This window comes from Scyliorhinus torazame, chromosome 3 (genome assembly GCF_047496885.1).
Source record: "Scyliorhinus torazame isolate Kashiwa2021f chromosome 3, sScyTor2.1, whole genome shotgun sequence".
Lineage (NCBI taxonomy): Eukaryota > Metazoa > Chordata > Chondrichthyes > Carcharhiniformes > Scyliorhinidae > Scyliorhinus > Scyliorhinus torazame.
This window is the reverse complement of record NC_092709.1, coordinates 261477179-261497408: the sequence shown is the minus strand read 5'-3', so window position 1 is coordinate 261497408 and position 20230 is coordinate 261477179. Positions and strand designations below refer to the sequence as shown.

The 20230-nt window shown below is 43.5% G+C and overlaps 1 protein-coding gene across 4 annotated transcripts in view; it reads right to left on the bottom strand.

Annotated features, from left to right (window-relative positions):
- The window catches only part of LOC140409077 (probable E3 ubiquitin-protein ligase HERC1), a 701933-nt gene that overhangs the window by 225936 nt on the left and 455767 nt on the right, over positions 1 to 20230 (bottom strand). For all 4 annotated transcript variants that reach the window (XM_072497165.1, XM_072497164.1, XM_072497166.1 and 1 more), the window contains 2 exons: positions 19511 to 19724; positions 17807 to 18063 (listed from right to left, as the gene is read on the bottom strand). In XM_072497165.1, the coding sequence (XP_072353266.1) occupies positions 17807 to 18063; positions 19511 to 19724 (471 nt within the window). The remainder of the gene's footprint in view (positions 1 to 17806; positions 18064 to 19510; positions 19725 to 20230) is intronic.

The following is a 20230-nucleotide window of genomic DNA, read 5'->3' as shown; positions in this document are numbered from 1 at the left end:
TCTTTTATTAGCTAGGGAAACAAAAACTGCACACAGTACTCCAGGTGTGTCTTATCAAAGCCATGTACAGCTGCAGTAAGACATTTTTGTCCCTATACTCAAGTCCTCTTGCAATGAAGGCGAGGAGAAATGTTTTCACCCAGAGAGTGGTGAATCTGTGGAATTCGATACCACAGAAAGTAGTTGAGGCCAAAACATTGTGTAATTTCAAGAAGGAATTGGATATAGCTCTTGGGGCTAAAAGGGATATGGAAGGAAGGCAGGATCAGGGTACTGAACTTGATGACCATCAATGATCATAACGAATGGCCTCCTTCTACTTCTATTTTCTATGTTTCCATACCATTTGCCTTCTTAATTTCTCGCTGCACCTGCATTCTTGTTTTCAGTGACTGCAGGTAGATGCACGTTCAGCAAGCAAATGGCATATTTCCCTTTATTGGAAGGGGATTGCAGTACAACAAGAAAGAAGTGTTGTGGCAATTATGCAGGACTTTCGTGAGACCACACCTAGAATGTTATGTACAGTTTTGGTCTTTATATTGAAGTAAGGATTGTTAGCCTCTGGCTGCTGTTGAGTAAAGAGTCAAGAGTTCTGCTCCTTTCCCAAACACCTTTATTTTTCTTTGAACACACTCAGCACCAAATTCTATCATCACATCACATGCCCCCAAGGCCACCTGTAGCCCCTTTACATATCAGTGCCAATTATTGGATCAATGAGACATCTAATTGCAATGTTTTTAACCCATTCCTTAACAGTCTCCCCTTACTTGGTGAAAAAAAATAATTTGGTGAAAGCAAAATTACAAGAAACTCAAAAACACACGCAATTTCCTCCCTCTTTTTTTCCATTTTTTGTTTTGAAGGAAAACACTGAAATCAAAGTCACAGAAACAGGCGCCCTTCATTGACAATATCCAAAAGTTTCTGTGAACTAGCCCCTCTTTTCGTTAAACAGTCAGATAATTGATAGCTATTGTCGGCCCATTTAATTTTTGCTATCTCCCCTCTGTCCAACATCTGCTTCAAACTTGCGAAGTCTATCCTTAGCCTTTTCTCATTGACACTTTACAGAGTGCACATTTTCCCACAGGGGTTTATTGTCAATGTAACACTCAATGGGTATGTTACCCAAATCCCCTAATCCCAAAATGTCTGTCTCTATCTGAGATATATAAAAGTCCATATCCACCGCCTCTACAAGGCTTAAAGTCCCAGTAGCCAGAGTGCTTTTGACCACACTTCTTATTTTCTTTGTTTCCCACACAAGAGGGCAACATTTATCATTGTTCCCCAGAAGGAAAATTATGAAACCTGCGCTTAAGATTTAAAAGCGGGAGAGGAGCCAGAGATTTAAAAGCGGGAGAGGAGCCGGAGATTTAAAAGCGCGGGAGAGGAGCCAGAGATTTAAAAGCGCGGGAGAGGAGCCACCTCCTCTAACCTAAGGGGTTGAGTGAATATCAGGCAAGGTCTTTCTTTCTTTCTTTTTCTTGTTTTGTCTGCAAGTTATGTAGAGGGAATGGCAGGGAAGGCAGTGCAATGTTCCTCCTGCAGAATGTTTGAGGTGAGGGTCACTGTCAGTGTCCCTGCTGATTTCACCTGTGGGAAGTGCACCCATTTCCAGCTCCTCAAAAACCACATTAGGGAACTGAAGTTGGATGAACATCGGATCATTCGGGAGGCAGAGGTGGTCATAGATAGAAGCTTCAGTTACTCCGAAGAATGAAGATAGATGGGTGACGGTGAGAGGGGTTGGGAGGAAGCAGTCAGTATAGGGATCCCCTTAGTAACAAGTATACCGCTTTGGATACTGGTGGGGGGGATGACTTACCAGGGGTAAGCCATGGGGTACAGGTCTCTTGCACAGAGTCTGTCCCTGTTGCTCAGAAGGGAAGGGGGGGAAGAGGAGTAGAGCATTAGTCTTTGGGGACTCCATAGTTAGGGGGACAGATAGGAGATTCTTTGGGAATGAGAAAGACTCGTGGTTGGTGTGTTGCCTCCCAGGTGCCAGGGTCCATGATGTCTCGGATCGTGTTTTCGGGATCCTTAAGGGGGGGGGGGGAAGCAGCCCCAAGTCGTGGTCCACATAGGCACCAACGACATAGGTAGGAAAAGGGATGGGGATGTAAGGCAGGTATTCAGGGAGCAAGGGTGGAATCTTAGAGCTAGAACAAACAGAGTTATTATCTCTGGATTGTTACCTGTGCCACGAGCTGGCGAGACGAGGAATAGGGAGAGAGAACAGTTGAACACGTGGCTACAGGGATGGTCCAGGAGGGAGAGATTCAGATACCTGGATAATTGGGGCTCATTCTGGGATAGGTGGGACCTCTTTAAACAGGATGGTCTACACCTGAACCAGTGGGGTACCAATATCCTGGGGCGGAAATTTGCTAATGCTCTTCAGAAGGGTTTAAACTAATTCAGCAGGGGGATGGGAACCGGAATTGTAGCTCCAGTGTATAGGAGGTTGAGAGTAGTGAGGTAATGAGTAAGGTTCCAAGGTCGCAGGAGTGTACCGGCAGGAAGGTAGTTTGAAGTGTGTCTACTTCAACGCCAGGAGCATCCGGAATAAGGTGGGTGAACTTGCAGCATGGGTTGGTACCTGGGACATCGATGTTGTGGCCATTTCGGAGACATGGATAGTGCAGGGACAGGAATGGTTGTTGCAGGTTCCGGGGTTTAGATGTTTCAGTAAGCTCAGAGAAGGTGGTAAAAGAGGGGAAGGTGTGGCATTGTTAGTCAAGGACAGTATTACGGTGGCAGAAAGTATGTTTGATGAGGACTCGTCTACTGAGGTAGTATGGGCTGAGGTTAGAAACAGGAAAGGAGAGGTCACCCAGTTTGGAGTTTTCCACAGGCCTCCGAAAAGTTCCAGAGATGTATAGGGAAGGATTGCAAAGATGATTGTGGATAGGAGCGAAAGCAACAGGGTAGTTGTTATGGGAGACTTTAATTTTCCAAATATTGACTGGAAATGCTATAGTTCTAATATTTAGGTGGGTCAGTTTTTATCCAATGTGTGCAGGAGGGTTTCCTGACACAGTATGTAGATAGGCCAACGAGAGGCGAGGCCACATTGGATTTGGTACTGGGTAATGAACCAGGCCAGGTGTTAGATTTGGAGGTAGGTGAGCACTTTGGTGATAGTGACAACAATTCAGTTACGTTTACTTTAGCGATGGAAAGGGATAGTTATATACCGCAGGGCAAGAGTTATAGCTGGGGGAAAGGCAATTATGATGCGATTAGGCAAGACTTAGGATGCATAGGTTGGGGAAGGAAACTGCAGGGGATGGGTACAATTGAAATGTGGAGCTTGTTCAAGGAACAGCTACTGCGTGTCCTTGATAAGTATGTACCTGTCAGGCAGGGAGGAAGTCGTCGAGCGAGGGAACCGTGGTTTACTAAAGTAGTTGAATCACTTGTCAAGAGGAAGCTTATGCAAAAATGAGACGTGAAGGTTCAGTTAGGGCACTTGAGAGTTACAAGTTAGCCAGGAAGGACCTAAAGAGAGAGCTAAGAAGAGCCAGGAGGGGACATGAGAAATCCTTGGCAGGTAGGATCAAGGAAAACCCTAAAGCTTTGTATAGGTATGTCAGGAATAAAAGAATGACTAGGGTAAGAGTAGGGCCAGTCAAGGACAGTAGTGGGAAGTTGTGCGTGGAGTCCGAGGAGATAGGAGAGGTGCTAAATGAATATTTTCGTCAGTATTCACACAGGAAAAAGACAATGTTGTCGAGGAGAATACTGAGATACAGGCTACTAGACTAGACGGGATTGAGGTTCATAATGAGGAGGTGTTAGCAATTGTGGAAAGTGTGAAAATAGATAAGTCCCCTGGGCCGGATGGGATTTATCCCAGGATTCTCTGGGAAGATTGCAGAGCCTTTGGCTTTGATCGTTATGTCGCCACTGTCTCCAGGAATAGTGCCAGAAGACTGGAGGATAGCAAATGTTGTCCCCTTGTTCAAGAAGGGGAGTAGAGACAACCCCAGTAATTATAGGCCAGTGAGTCTTACTTCTGTTATGGGCAAAGTCTTGGAAAGGATTATAAGAGATAGGATTTATAATCATCTAGAATGGAATAGTTTGATTAGGGATAGTCAACACGGTTTTGTGAAGGATAGGTCGTGCCTCACAAACCTTATTGAGTTCTTTGAGAAGGTGATAAAACAGGTGGACAAGGGTAAAGCAGTTGATGTGGTGTATATGGATTTTAGTAAAGCGTTTGATAAGGTTCCTCATGGTAGGCTATTGCAGAAAATACGGAGGCATGGGATTGAGGGTGATTTAGCGGTTTGGATCAGAAATTGTCTAGCTGTAAGAAGACAGAGGGTGGTGGTTGATGGGAAATGTTCAGCCTAGAGTTCAGTTACTTGTGGTGTACCAGAAGGTTCTGTTTTGGGGCCACTGCTGTTTGTTATTTTTATAAATGACCTGGAGGAGGGCGTAGAAGGATGGGGGAGTAAATTTGCGGATGACACTAAAGTCAGTGGAGTTGTGGACAGTGCAGAACGATGTTGCAGGTTACCAAGGGACATAGATAAGCTGCAGAGCTGGGCTGAGAAGTGGCAAATGGAGTTTAATGCAGAAAAGTGTGAGGTGATTCATTTTGGAAGGAATAACAGGAATACAGAGTACTGGGCTAATGGTAAGATTCTTGGTAGTGTGGATGAGCAGAGAGATCTCGATGTCCATGTACATAGATCCCTGAAAGTTGCCACCCAGGTTGATAGGGTTGTTAAGAAGGCGTACGGTGTGTTAGCTTTTATTGGTAGAGGATTGAGATTCGGAGCCATGAGGTCATGTTGCAGCTGTACAAAACTCTGGTGCGGCTGTATTTGGAGTATTGCGTGCAGCTCTGGTCACCGCATTATAGGAAGGATGTGGAAGCATTGGAAAGGGTGCAGAGGAGATTTACCAGGATGTTGCCTGGTATGGAGGGAAGATCTTATGAGGAAGGGCTGAGGGACTTGATGCTGTTTTCGTTAGAGAGAAGAAGGTTAAGAGGTGACTTAAAAGAAGCATACAAGATGATCAGAGGATTAGATAGGGTGGACAGTGAGAGCCTTTTTCCTCAGGTGGTGATAGCTAGCACGAGGGGACATAGCTTTAAATTGAGGGGAGATAGATATAGGACAGATGTCAGAGGTAGGTTCTTTACTCAGATAATAGTAGGGGCGTGGAATGCCCTGCCTGCAACAGTAGTGGACTCGCCAACATTAAGGGCATTTAAATGGTCATTGGATAAACATATGGATGATAATGGAATAGTGTGGATGGGCTTTAGATTGGTTTCACAGGTCGGCGCAACAGCGAGGGCCAAAGGGCCTGTACTGCGCTGTCATGTTCTATTGTAACCCCATCACATAAATTTTCATCGGACGCATCGCTATGAACTATGAGTTTCAAGTGCCTAAGATCACCTAAAACCAGGAACCTCTAAACACACTCCTGCATTTTTAGTTTGACCAACGCTTTATTTGCCCTCATTATGTCTTCCACTTTAGGATCATTCATTTTTGTACTCAACTCTAAGACATCAAAACTAGCGTCCGGTCTAGTCTGTCGACCTAACCAATTCAGTTGCCCAATTAAACTTCGCAGTTGCTCTTTCTCCGTCTTTGAAACCACTGCATCTTTATATGAAACCCGACTACGACTAACTGCTACTGGGCTGATGCTCTCCAAATAAGATTGTTGACGTAAAGTTGCCCCTAACTTACGTCTGTCCGATTTCCAGTCCAATATATTTAGATGCACCGGAAACCTGACTTACAACCCCGAATTCTTTCCTCAACCCAAAGATTACAATAGCTTCGAAATCACTAGTCCCACCCCACAAAAAATCATCAAGATGCATCATAAAGATGACAGAAAGACTTCCTTTATGGTGCCAGTAAACCATTGCTGGATCTGCTTTCGACTGGCAACAGCCTAGCTTTAACAAAACTGACCTTACCGAAAAATACCAGACCTTAGACGCATCATTTAAACCATATACACGTTTGTTCAACTTCCAGAGTGTCCCTTCTGTGTTAGCTGCCTCTTTAGGACAGAGAAAAAACTCTCTGAAGCTGCTGCCCCTGCAAAAAGCCAGCTTTTATATATAGAGATTTGCATTCCCATGCCTTTGTGGCTAATAGAGCCAAGAAGATATTTAAAATAACCTTCCCTGCCGTAGGTGAATCTACCGTTAAATCCTGATCTTTGAAGTTTTCTTCAAATCCCCTTGCCACAAGCCTGGCCTTTACCTTACAAGTTCCATCTGGAAGAACCCTTTCCATGCAAATCCATCTGTGGGATAGAGCTCTTTTTCCGCTATCCGGTACTTCCGTGTGTACCCCAAATTCACTCCAACTCTGCAGTTCTTGCTGTTTGGCATCTTCGATAATTTTTTCATCCAATTTGTTGGAGGCCACCAAAATCTCACATGCATGTGGGCTTCTACTCCTAGTAGCATTCATAGTCTTACCCATGTTCCGAGACCTTGACAAACTACGTCCCCTATCCCGCCTGGTATCTCGTTCTTACTGCTACTGCTTGATCTGTCCCTTCTGCTGGGGGATGTCCTTTCAATAATTCTCGACCTTTTCCTGCGAACATGTTCACTATCCGATGTACTATCTGAACTGGCACTGCGTTTCTGTGCCCTCCATTGTTGAACTTCGTATTCCCAATCCATTGTCTTGACTCCCTCCCCTGAATGCTGTCCATTCAACCAATGTTTATACTTTCCAGTGGCCTTCCCTGCTCGACTAATAACAGTTGCATCCTTCCATTCACTAGACCCTTCAGGCAAGTATGCCACATTTGTACCAACTTTTGGCAGTTGGCCTTTTGGAAAAATGGCCTGTTTTAATTCACCAGAAGTATTGTGTTCCTCCACAGAAACCCTGTCTATATCAGTTCACTGGTCCTCATAGTTCTGTAAAACGTGCGTACCAGATGACCCTGATTCTTCATCATGTCTGTCTGCTCTGTCAAAACTTGAAAATTTGTAATCTGTACACATTATCCTTGATGGACGTACCCTAACAGTCTGATTGCCATGTTGCAAAATAATTGTTTTGCCACCTATGCCTATGATCTTCCCTGGGCCTTTCCATGCATTAAAATTGTCTCTTTTATAGTATACTATGTCTCCTTGCTGAAAAACGGTATTTGATGGCCGTACACTATGCCTTAAAGCTCTGCGAATTCTTTCAGAGACTTCTGCCTCCAAAAAAGCTTTTCTATTGCTATGTAATGCATTTAAATGCTCAGCAAAGGCAGGGCTAATTGTAGTCCCTTCCCAAGCTGGAGGCTGGTCATCCAAAATGGATGGATTTCTACCAAACATGAATTGATAGGGGCTATAGTCCCCAACCATCTGCAACAAATTCTTCGCATGTACCGCCCATGCTAAGGCTGAATTTAACTTGCAATTTGGTCTATCTGCCAAAATTTTCCAGAGCATGTCATCTATTACTGCATGGTTTCTTTCACACACACCATTACGAAATGGGCTTTCCGCAGCCATATTCATAACTATGATATTTAGGTTTTCACACATATCCCTAAACTCATTAGCAAATTCTCCCCTGTTGTCTGTAAAGAATTTTGCCGGTGGGCCCATTGCTGTCCCTATCCATTTTTCCACGATGTGATCCAGGATTACTCTCTTTTCTTTACTTCATACAATGGTTGCTTGACTAAATCTGGTTGCTAAATCTGCAAAATGCAAAATAAATATATTGTTAGCTTTATCCCAGATCATAAGGTCCATGTCCACAATGTCGTTAAAATCCCTGGCCAAGGGTAGGGTTACTATCAGTCGTGATGGTGTCCTTCTGCACTTCCTACAAACCTCACAGCGATCACTAACCTGTTCTATCAGCTTTGTATAGTCGTCATCCCTTACCCCTGCATTCTTTAATAAATTTTTCAACCTCCGAGGAGACGGATGCGCAAATTGCTTTGTAGTTTTAATACGGTAAGAAGTCTTACAACACCAGGTTAAAGTCCAACAGGTTTGTTTCAAATCTCTAGCTTTTGGAGCACTGCTCCTTCCTCAGGTGAAATGAGGTTCACCTGAGGAAGGAGCAGTGCTCTGAAAGCTAGTGATTTGAAACAAACCTGTTGGACTTTAACCTGGTGTTGTAAGACTTCTTACTGTGGTCACCCCAGTCCAACGCCAGCATCTCCACATCAGTTTTAATACAACACGCTTTTTATCAGCTAAAGTCCCATTTCCAGCTGCCAATAACACATCCTTAACAACTGCACCTGAAATATTATTTGTCAGCAACGGAATACAATAGTGTCCCGACTGTGTAAATTTTAAGTCCACCGTCTTTCCAAAAACGGTTGCCTTATCCTGTTCCATATCCAGTTTCATGTGTGCTTTCTTCATAGACGGTGTGCTCAGAAGCAAAGGTATCGCACTTGATACAACATCCGTGCTAATGAAATTATTCACTCCGCCAATATTGCAAGAGATCACCACTCTTTTCAGCGACTTCAGAGTATTATCATCCTAAACTTGAAATTTGTGGAACTTTCAAATTCCTTAACCTTGTTACGATTTTCAGCATTCAAAGTGTCCAGGTAACATTTTAACCAGTTAATTCCACACACAGTAGATGTGCAGCCACTGTCCAATACAGCACAATTGAAGGATTCTGCAACCAACACCCTCATTATCAGAGTAAAACTGATTGTTAAGAGGACAATGCCTTCTTTCTGGTCACTATCTTTTTCCTCTTCCGACTTTTCCATGTCATGTGTAGCTTCAAACACTATTATAACGTGTTGGACAGTTGAAAGCATAATGGTATTGAGAGTCACACCGAAAACATCGATTTATCATACCCTGGGCATTTTTGGGGTTCATTTTCCTAATTTCATGTCTCTCCTTCTATTATAAGTTTTAAATGAGTTTCTGTCCTCATAACTTCCAGCTTCCGATCTCCTTCCATATTCTCATAACCTGCTTGTTGCCATACGATCTCGCCATCCTGTCAGTAGTGTATCTTCCATAGTCTGCTTTATGGCTGGCTGACCTATTTGTGACATGAGAGCCATAGAAATTGAATGTTTTCCCAGGAACTTCTCAAAGGCCTCTATCATCTGATCCAATAAGGTATCATTATCCACAAACTTAGCTCCTGTCAAAACCAGGAGCCTATCCATATTGGACACTCTAGCACAGTCTAGTAACTTAAATGCCAACACAGATTGTGAAAATTCCAGGTGGTGTTTGTGCAGCCTTTTGTATAGTCTGCTAAATTCCATTATATAGTCCTCAATAGAGATATGCTGTTTTCCGGAATCTATCGAATTCTGACCAGGCTTCATGCGCACTTAACAAGTCATCCTTTTGATAAATCTTATCCATAAGCTGTAATAGAGTCTCCAGACCTTCGCCTGAGTCTAACTCTTCGAATTCCAGTTCAGAAAACACTTTGCTTCGGATTTTACTCTCATAAGGTAGAGAAAGATCCACTGCCATACCTTATTTAATCTTTCCCAAGGCAATTACCTTAGTCCACATAGCAACTGCACTTCTCCATTGTTCGTAGGATCCCTTTCAGAAGTAAATGGTGGATAGTCATATCTGGCCATCTTTATCGTAGGTTCAGCAATATTTTCTTTTTCCTTCCCACTCACTCCTTGGTTGATGAAATATTTTGTTTTCTTCCCTCTGGAAAAGTATCTTTCAACCCTGTACATTTATACAGCAACCATTCTCTGCTACCAATGTTAGCCAAGAGTTCTGCTCCTTTTCCAAAACACCTTTATTTTTCTTTGAACACACATCACCAAACTTTATCATCACATCTCATGCCTCCAAGGCCACCTGTAGCCTCTTTACATATCAGTGTCAATTATTGGATCAATGAGGCATCTAATTGGAATGTTTCTTAACCCATTCCTTAACAAGGATATACTTGTATTGGACATAGTGCAGCAAAGATTCACTAGATGGGTCCTTGGGATGAGAGAGTTGTCCTGTCATGAGTAGTTCAGTAAACTGGGCCTATGTTCTCTGAAGTTGAGAAGAATGTGAGGTGATCTGATTAAAGCATACACAATTCTTTTATGCGGCTTGACAGAGGAAACACACATGTTGTCTTTCAGTGGCTGGGGAATCGAAACACGGGAGCACTGTCTCAGGATAAGGTGGCAATCATTTAGAACGGAGATGAGGTGACATTTCTTCACTTAAAGGGTTGTGAATCTTAAGAATTATCTCCCCAAGAGGGTTGTGGATGATTCACTGATGAATATATTTAAGGCTGAGATAGACAGACTTTTGATCTCAAAAAGATCGTATCAAATGGCCGAGCAGGTTCAACGGGCCCTATAGTCTAATCCTGCTCCTGTTATTTGTGTTCTTACCATTACAGCATGATTATTTTAATAAAATGACATATGTTTGGAGTTCTGTCCTCAGCAGATCACCCAGAAGCCAGGTGGAAGGAGGGAGAGGTAGCAGAACTTAATAATTGCTTCTTTGGGAACAATAGTCAACTCAAGTGCTGCCAAGGACTGAAATAGTCCACCTGGATCAGAAGGCATGGGCCAGCAGCATTTCATGTGGTGATTTAGCCTGGGATCCTTCACCCTTGTTGGTCCTCCTGATCCTCCTCCAACTATGGCAGAGGCAATGAGGTAGCAGGAGAGTAGTCCCACTTTTTTTCTGAAGCCCAATTTGAAATCTTAAAACCTAAATGTGAAAAATCTCTGAAAAATACTTAAAATTTTAGAATTCTTCAAATAGACTTTAAAATATGTTTTTTAAAAATAAAATATTGTTTTTAAAAAATCTCTGATTACCAAGTTCTTTTTGTGTTGCATTCAGGAGTTGGGAACATCTGGCTTATCACGACCAAATCGCAACGTTTCTTCTCAAAGTTCCTTTCTGTTACTGACTATTGTGTACTACGCGAGGTAAATATAGCCCTGCTGGTAATCCAGTTTACCCGTCATCATCTGGGGCATTTATTTGGCAGTGATCCCCAGCCACCATTTTCCCTGACACCCTCCTCATTTTCCCAAGTCGACTGCTCCCATACACCACGTACAGGTGGCCAAACAGGTAAACATCCAACAGTCACTGCCTCATAGCCAAATTGTTACTGTGCTAATTTGCAGATTCTGTTGAAACATATTTAGAATTTACAAATAGACATATCAAGTCTATGGGTGGAATCTTTGGATAAATTGTCAGTGTCGGTTTCAGCGAGAAAACTGACATGCATCACTCCAGTTGCACAGCCAAGTTTTCTCTCCAGATTTTCTGGCACTCAAGTGCACAGAGACTTTGGGAGCATGGTTTCTGCCTCCAGGCTGATGGGGCAAAGCGGCTGGCTCAACAGAGATCGGGGAGCTATCTTTAAAGAGCGCCCCGACCCGCATTGAAAAAACTTCCCTTTACCCACCCCAGAGAGAGGAGCAATCTCCCCCGCCCCCACAGATATTGGGGCAAATCCCTACCCCTCTCAGGCATTGAGGCAACTTGCCACTACACCATAGATATCAGGGAAACCACACACTCCTCCCTCCAAAATCATTGGGGTGATCCCCCCTGCAGGCATTAGGGCAACCCCCCCCACACACGGAAGCATCGGGTCACCCCACCCACCTGCCCCCCCCCCCCCCCCCCCCCCCAAACTTTAGCAGTTCCCCAGAGTGCCTGCCCCTGGCACTGCCAGATTGGTACTGCCAGGGTCAGTGTCAGGGCACTGCCTGGGCATGTCTCTCTCCACTGGGGTCTATACTTATCTTTGCATCACAGTGAATTCCCCTCGACAGCTTCCCATTTTGCTAAAGCTGTTGTAAACCTTGGGGGAATTCCTGACCTGGGGGGAATATATGGTGGGGAAGCCCTTTAAATACATTGGGGAACCTCGTTGCCTCACTGGCGAGGGGCGGTGAAAATATCATAATGAGATATTGCTGCCGACATTCTCATTTCCGTGGTCTTGATGGATTTCCCACCGGTGTCAATATATATTGTCCGTGAGGAATGCTGGTTCCAAATCTGCCCCATTTCTTATTTCAAAAACCGTACATTCATCTATCTACATTTGTGGTCTGTGCCATTTAATTTCTGTGCCATTTAATTTCTCATTGTTACACTTTGTTTCAATTTTGTCATTATAAATTCAATTGTTTCTATTTTCACAACTTGGTATCATCTATTAGGCATAAATGACTGCTGCACAGTGAAATAAGAGTTGGCTTTCTGCTGTAGTTCATCGTCCCTTGCCCATTAGGATGCTCTGTCAATGTACTTGTCAACTGGCCACCACAGGTCGAAATACACCGCCCCCCCCTTCCAGGTCAAAATCTCGATTTCTGGATGAAATGTAATACTCAACACAGGTTTAGCTGTGGTGGGGAGTGGGTATTTTCTCAATTTGGCACTCTACTCCAGTTATGCCAAGGCCAAAATAAGAATAAAGCCCCAAGAATTCTGTTCCACTGAACCCGGAAAATAAACGCTATTGTAGAAATCTGAATTATTTAATTTTGGCTGGATTCAATTCCTTTGAGCAAGATTCAATAAAAGCAGAACACAAATAGAGTAATAGAATCTTAAAATGGTTACAACACAGAAGGAGGCTATTGGGCTCCTTGCGTGAATGCCAGCTCTCAGCAACACGTCTAATCCCACTTCCCTGCCATTCCCCCATTGCCTGCCAGTTTCTTTCTCTTTTAGATGCTTATCCAATTTCCTTGTGAAAGCCCCGATTGTATCTTCCTCCACCACATTCTTAGGTAGTGCATTCCAAATGGTAAGCACTCACTATATATAAAAAAAGAATTTCCTCATGTCGTCGTTGATTGTGCTATCAATCACTTTAAATCGGTGTCCCCTGGCTTTTGACCCTCCCACCAACAGGAACAGTGGGCGGAAAGGTTGCATTTCTGCACAGAGTGCTGGCTGAGGCAAGAAAACGGTGGGTAGCTCACTGGCTTAAAGCCAGCTTTTGTTGCCACATTGTGGAGGCGTGGCCCATGCCGTCACGCTGGCGGGGCGGGGCTGGGACATTCGGAGATTCCCTCCCCCCACGCACACAGGAAATCTCCCCAATGGAGTTCCCCTGAGGGGTGTCCTGGCACTGTCGCTTGACACTACCCCCCAGGGAATGTATTTATCTTTCTGTCCCCAGTGGGTTCCTGGCGCCTGGTTCCCATTTAAAAAAAGCTGTTGTGAACCACGCCGGCATGACTGTGTGTGGGGGGGGGGATGATACAGCAGGAAAGCCCTTTATTTATTTTTAAAAAAAATATTTTTATTCTGTTTTTGCCATTTTCTCCCAAATTTGCACCCACCAACAATAAACAATAATCAGTAACGAATATAATGTCAATCCCCATATCAATACCAACGATCCCACCCTCCCACCAAACCCCAAACATTAGCCCGCATGTTAACATAAACAAATGACAAAATGGCCTCAGGAATCACCCATAGTCACCATTAACACACACAATCCCCCTCCCTCCAACCCTCCCACCACCCCCACCTCACCCCCAACTAATGTTCAATGTTATCCAGTTCTTGAATGTGCACAATGAATAATACCCATGAATTGTAGAACCCCTCCATCCTTCCCTTCAGTTCAAACTTAACCTTCTCAAGAGTCAAGAATTCCAACAGGAACCCCCGCCATGCCAGGGCACAGGGTGGAGAGGTTGCTCTCCATCCCATCAGGATCCGCCTTCGGGCGATCAACGAGGCGAAGGCTACAACATCTGCCTCCGCACCCGTTTCCAACCCCGGCTGGTCCGACACCTCGAATATTGCCTCTCGAGGGCCCGGGTCCAGTTTCACGTGCACCACTTTAGAGATTACCCTAAAAACCTTCTTCCAGTAATCCTCCAGCTTTGGACAGGACCAAAACTTTTGAACGTGATTTGCGCCCCCCCCCCCCCCCCCCCGCAACATTCACACACATCTTCTACCCCTTCAAAGAATCGGCTCATCCTCGCCCTTGTGAGGTGTGCTCTATATACCACCTTCAGCTGTATCAGCCCCAACCTCGTGCACGAGGTGGAGGCGTTCACTCTCTGGAGCACCTTGCACTAGAACCCCTCCTCCATATCCTCTCCCAACTCTTCCTCCCACTTTGCTTTGATCCCTTCCAGTGGTGCCTTCTCCTCTTCCAAAATAGCTCAGTAAACCACCGACACTACCCCCTTCTCCAGTCCCCCTGTTGTCAGCACCTCCTCCAGCAATATGGAGGCCAGCTCCACTGGGAAGCTCTGTATCTCCTTTCTGGCAAAATCTCAAACCTGCATGTATTTAAACATTTCCCCCTGCTCTAGCCCATACTTCGTTTCCAGCTCCTTCAATCCTGCAAACCGACCCCCAAGAAACAAATCTTTTAGTGTCTTAATCTCCTTCTTCTCCCATTTCTTAAAATTTCCATCCCACTTCCCTGGCTCAAATCTGTGGTTCCCTCGAATCGGCATTTCTCTTGACCCTGCCCCCAACCCGAAGTGTTAGCGAAACTGCCTCCAAATTCTCAATGAAGCCATTATTACTGGACTGTTGCTAGCACCTTCAATCCCGACCCCCTGCACAAACTCTCCTCCGTTCTGACACACTGGGAATCAACCCCTCTAACCCAGCTCCGCACCGTCTCCACATTCGCCGCCCAGTAATAATACATTAGGTTGGGAAGACCTAAACGCCCTGCCTGCCTTCCCCTCTGTAGCAGCACCTTTCTAACTCTGGCCACCTTCCCTCCCCATATAAACGAGGTAATCATTCCTTCAATCTCTCTGAAAAACGCCGTTGGCAGGAAAATCGGGAGGCATTGGAAAATAAACAGAAATCGCAGCAACACGTTAATTTTAACTGCCTGTACCCAACTCACCAGTGACAGAGGGAGACCATCCCACCTTGCCAGATCAGCTTTCACTCTCTCCACCAAAATAGAAATGTTGTACCTGCGGAGCCCCCCACCCCCCCACCCCCTGCCCTACGGAATAGCAGCACCCCTACACCTGCCCCCACACCCAGCTGAGATACCACAAAATATTCACTCTTGTCTAGATTTAATTTGCACCCCAAAAAGACCCAAACACCCGAAGCAGCTCCAATATTCCCCCTATTGACACACTCGGTTCCGACACATATAACAAGTCATCGGCATGTAAGGACACCCTATGCTCTGTCCCCCCTGCACTATCCCTTTCCATACCCCCAAACTTAGGGAAGCCCTTTAAGGTTATTGTCATCTATTTAAGTAAGATCCCTGACCTTTCTGGGCAGGTAACTCATTATGTCACTGGCAGTGGGGGAGGCTGGGAAGATCTGAAAATGAGCTCTTGTCGTCAATATTCTCATTTTTTGACTTTTGACCGTGGATTTTGCTCCCACGGTGCCATTTGCATCTGTGGTGAATTCTGGTACAAAATCCAGGGATCTAAACTCTGTCTAGATCCCTCACGATTTTGAAAAACTCCACCAAATTTCCTCTCTCTCTTCTCTGCTCAAAGGAGAACAATCTCAGCTTCTATGATTTATATGTATAAGAAATTCCCCATTCCTGGAAACATTCTGATAAAAGCTTTTCTGTATGCTCTCAACAGTTTTCACATCCTTCCCAGGATTAAGCACAAAAATTCTAGTTGAGGTTGAACCAGCATTTCATCAATGATCATCATAACTTCCTTGCTTTTGTACTCTATGCTCCATGAAAGCCCAGAGTCCTAAATGACTATTTAATCTACTTGCTCTACTTGTCCTATCACATTAAATGAATTGTGTACATCTACACCCAGGTTTCTGTACTTCAGTAACGGTCTCCTTTATTTAATATTTTCTCTCCTCACTCTTCCTACCAAAATATAACACTGTGTCACAGTGGTTAGCGCTGCTACCTCATGGCGCCAAGGTCCCAGGTTCGATCCTGGTTCTGGATCACTGGATCTATCTGGAGTTTGTACATTTTCCCCGTGTTTGTGTGGGTTTCGCCCCCACAATCCAAAGATGTGCAGGGTAGGTGGATTGGCCACGCTAAATTGCCTCTTAATTGGAAAAAATGAATTGGGTACTCTAAATTGGGGCAGCACGGTAGCACACGTGGATAGCACTGACTTCACAGCGCCAGGGTCCCAGGTTCGATTCGCCGCTGGGTCACTGTCTGTGCGGAGTCTGCACGTTCTCCCCGTGTCTGCGTGGGTTTCCTCCGGGTGCTCCGGTTTCCTCCCACAGTCCAAAGATGTGCAGGTTAGGCGGATTGGCCATGCTAAATTGCCCTTAAGTGTCCAAAAAAAAGGTTAGATGGGGTTATTGGGTTACGGGGATAGGGTGGAAGTGAGGGCTTAAGTGGGTCGGTGCAGACTTGATGGGCCGAATGGCCTCCTTCTGCACTGTATGTTTTATGTAACCTATGTAAATTTATTTAAAAAAAATAACACTTCATTCTTCTCTAGTTTATATTTGCTCTGTCATGTTTCCACTCATCCAAACAGCCTTTCTACCACTACTCTCCGTTTCCTGCCACTCAGCCAGTTTCATATTTATGCTGCCACATTTCCTTTTGTTCCATGGACTAACTTCTCTGGCAAGTTTATCAAGTGGTGCTTTATCAAACACCTTCTGGAAGTCCATCTACATTACATCAACCACATGACCCTCATCAACCAGTTCTGTTACCTCATCAATAAACTAGGTCAAGTTCGTTAATCATCATCTTCACTCAGGCATTTGTTAATTAATTTTCACCGATCCAAATGACTGGTAATGTTATCCCAAACTATTGTCTCCAATTGCTTTCCTACACCAATGAGGTTAAACTGAGCTTTCACCCCTACACTTTTCTAAAATAAAGGTGTAATTCCTTTCTCCACTCCTCTAGTACCACCCCTGTATCCAAGGAGGATTGGAAGATTATGGTCAGCACCTTAGCAGTTTCCACATTTACTCCCCTCAGCATCTTCAGATGCAACTCACATGGGCCAAGTGGCATATCAACTTTTAAGGACAGCTAACTTTTTAATTCCTCCTCCCTTTTATCAATTTTTATCCCATCCAGCATCTCAACAATCTCCTATTTCATCAATATGTATTTTGGGGTCAAGCAACTAAATAAAGAACAGAAATTAACTGAGGGATAAATTAAAAGGGGCTGCTCCTAAAATACAAATGGAGCACAGCCAAAAAAGAACAAAGAGGAACAGAATCTTGAAAACATTAAATCAAAATGTGAAAACTGGGGTCGATGAAGCACTATTTCATCATGACTCTAGCAGCATTTCTCCCTTGGAAAGAAAGATGCAAAGTACTAATTTAGTACCTCAGCCATTCCCCAGCCACCTTTGGTTCCATAATTGGCCCAACACCTCCTTTTACTATTTATATGCCTATAGAATACTTTATTTTATGTAACAGTCTTTTCTCAAACTCTTCCTTTGCCTTTCTGATTTCCTATTTCATTGCCCCCTGAACTTTCTATATTCAGCCAAGCTCTTGCATGTATTATCAACCCAATATCTGTCATATGCCTTCTTTTCGGCTTCACCGTCCTCTCTCATTATCTAAGGAGCTCTGGTTGCTCTACCTTTCCCACTTGCAGGTACGTAACTTGACTATATCTGAACATCTCCTCTTTAATAGCAGACCATTGTTCCATTACAGATTTGTCCTGGATGTAACAATTTTCTCACTTAGTATGTACCCTGCTTAGTTTCTCCATTTCTAATATTCAACTTCTTAATTTTAAAGAACTTTACGTAAATCAGTATTAGAAGTTACATTATAAAATGTAGAAGTTAGAAAAAAACAGAACTATACCCGGTTCTCATGTGCTTCCAGCTTAACAGTAGGACATTTCCGGAGATCCCCTGCTAAATCCGCATAGGTTTGAGGCCTGAATTGGTTGCTCCTTTCTGATGTAGACAAGGTCTGTACAAGATGCTGTGCTGCCCACTGACGATGTCTAGAACTTAGTCTTCCTGACAGGCAACATGCTGCAAGTGCATTGGCAAGTTCCAAGGCTCCTACATGTGATGGTGAATAATAGGGAGATGAGGACGTATTTGGAGCAACATCTGGAAAAAAGATGAAAACTGTTTTGATACCTTTCAAATATTTTCTGAATCTCAATTCACATTTATGCATCCTTCCCCCTTTTTCCAACATAGCCACTAGCAGACATGTAGCATTCTTCTGTCAGTAAAGCAGTAGCTCTGCACCACAAGATATCTTTATGACAGATACTTTGATTTGTTGAACCAAACCTGAAGCAAAAGTGAGAATCAGTCAAACATGCTGGCAGAAATTGTACACTGGCTAGTGAACAGCACTTGAAATTCAATCATTCAAACTTAATTTAGAGGTAGACAGAAGTTAATTTTGAAGATACTAAATTTTACAATTGTTTGACCCATTGATAACTGCAGGAAAAACTCTTCATCATCTCTTCAAACCTAGCTTAGTCACATAGGCACCTTTGAAAACCAAAATGTAGTGATACTCTCTGTACACTAAAACAATGTAACATTAATTGACATATCCTACAAAGCATGGTGGCTTTGAAAACATCTGCACATAATAAGTTGCATGGTCAATAACTAGTAATACCTTCCCATAAGTGTTACTTGTAATAAATGTACTTAGAAGGTTGTTCATAGGCAACTGCTTACTTTGCTAATGAAGCATGTTAAATAACCTGTCTGGTATTTTATAAAACCAGACACATTTGTTTTCTAATATTGTTAAATATTTAACTCAACGTAATTTTAACGTTTTGAAGTCAAATATTGTATGCATTTATTGTCCTGCAACCTCTTCACAGGCATAAGTGTACAACTAGGTAGGAACAAAAGCTACTTTGGAAATCAACATCATAAGAAATAAGAGTAGGCCATTCGGCGCCTTGATCTTGCCCCACCGTTTAATAAGATCATGACTGATTGGATTGTGGCCCTAAATTGACGTTCCCGCCTGCTCCCCATAACCCTAGTTTCCCACGTAGATCAAAAATCTGTCCAGCTCAGACTTCAATATATTCAATTACCCATAATCCATTGCTTTCTGGGGAAGCAAACAGGAGACCACTTATTTTGAAATTGTGCCCCCTGGTTCTTGATTTCCCCCAAAAGGGGAAACGTCCTCTCAGCATTTATCCTGTCAAGCCCCTCAGAATCTCATATGTTTCGATAAGATTACCTCTCATTCTTCTAAATTCCAAAGTGTATAGACACTTCATCCCTGCAATCGGGCGCGCGAACCTTCTCCAAAGTGCTTCCAATGTACAAGACCAAAACAATACACAGTACTATTCTAGGTGGGGTTTCACCAACGCACTGTATAGTTGTAGCAAGACTTCCCTACTTTTATACTCCATCCCAGTAAACATAGATTTGATCATTTAGATAGCACATCAATTTACAGTGCCTATCCTAATAACATTAGGCTGCTGAATGTATTAATAAAGGACAGACTAAAATTTCTTCACAAATCAGAAAAGTACTCTTGTCATTTGAATGTTCCTACCCTTGGGTTCTGCATCTTCTTTGTCACGGCTGGGCTGATGTCGGAAACCTTTTTCTGTGAGCAGCTCAACCAAAGCTTGAGTTACCAGAAAGTTGGGAGAGCCAGAAAGTTTGTTGTCTTTTACTGGTCTATGGAAAAGGTGAAGCACCCTGTTCTTTTGCTGAACATCACGGATCATGCCTATATGCAGCCCTGTTGCAGCAGCAATCAAATCCTTGGGAAGAGTAACATGGAGCTATTTAAATTCATATGACATACAAAATGTTCCATCTGGATTGAGTACTACTTTTCACATAAATGTCTATTTGGATATGCTGCTGATCACTATACTCAAGCCTCTAACACTTATTCAGAGAAAAAGATAGTTATTATTTTGGAAAAAAATAGATCAATAGACCTGCAGTGCCAACTAGCTACAGAACCCAGCTACAAATGTAACAGTCAGAAATACATTAAATTGTAAATGGTGCATGATTTGATAAAATAAGAAGGCACGGCAAGTTGCGAGTCTTACACTTTGGGAAGGACGTAAAGGCATTATAAAAAGATTCACCAGAATGGTTCCAGGGATGAAGAACGTCAGTTACATGGATAACTTGGAGATGAGATGATTAAGATGAGATTTGGTAGAGGTATCAAAAATCATGAGGAGTGGATAGGATAGGGTGAAACAGTTCCCATGGGTGGAAGGAGCCAAAATCAGAGGACACCAATTTGAAG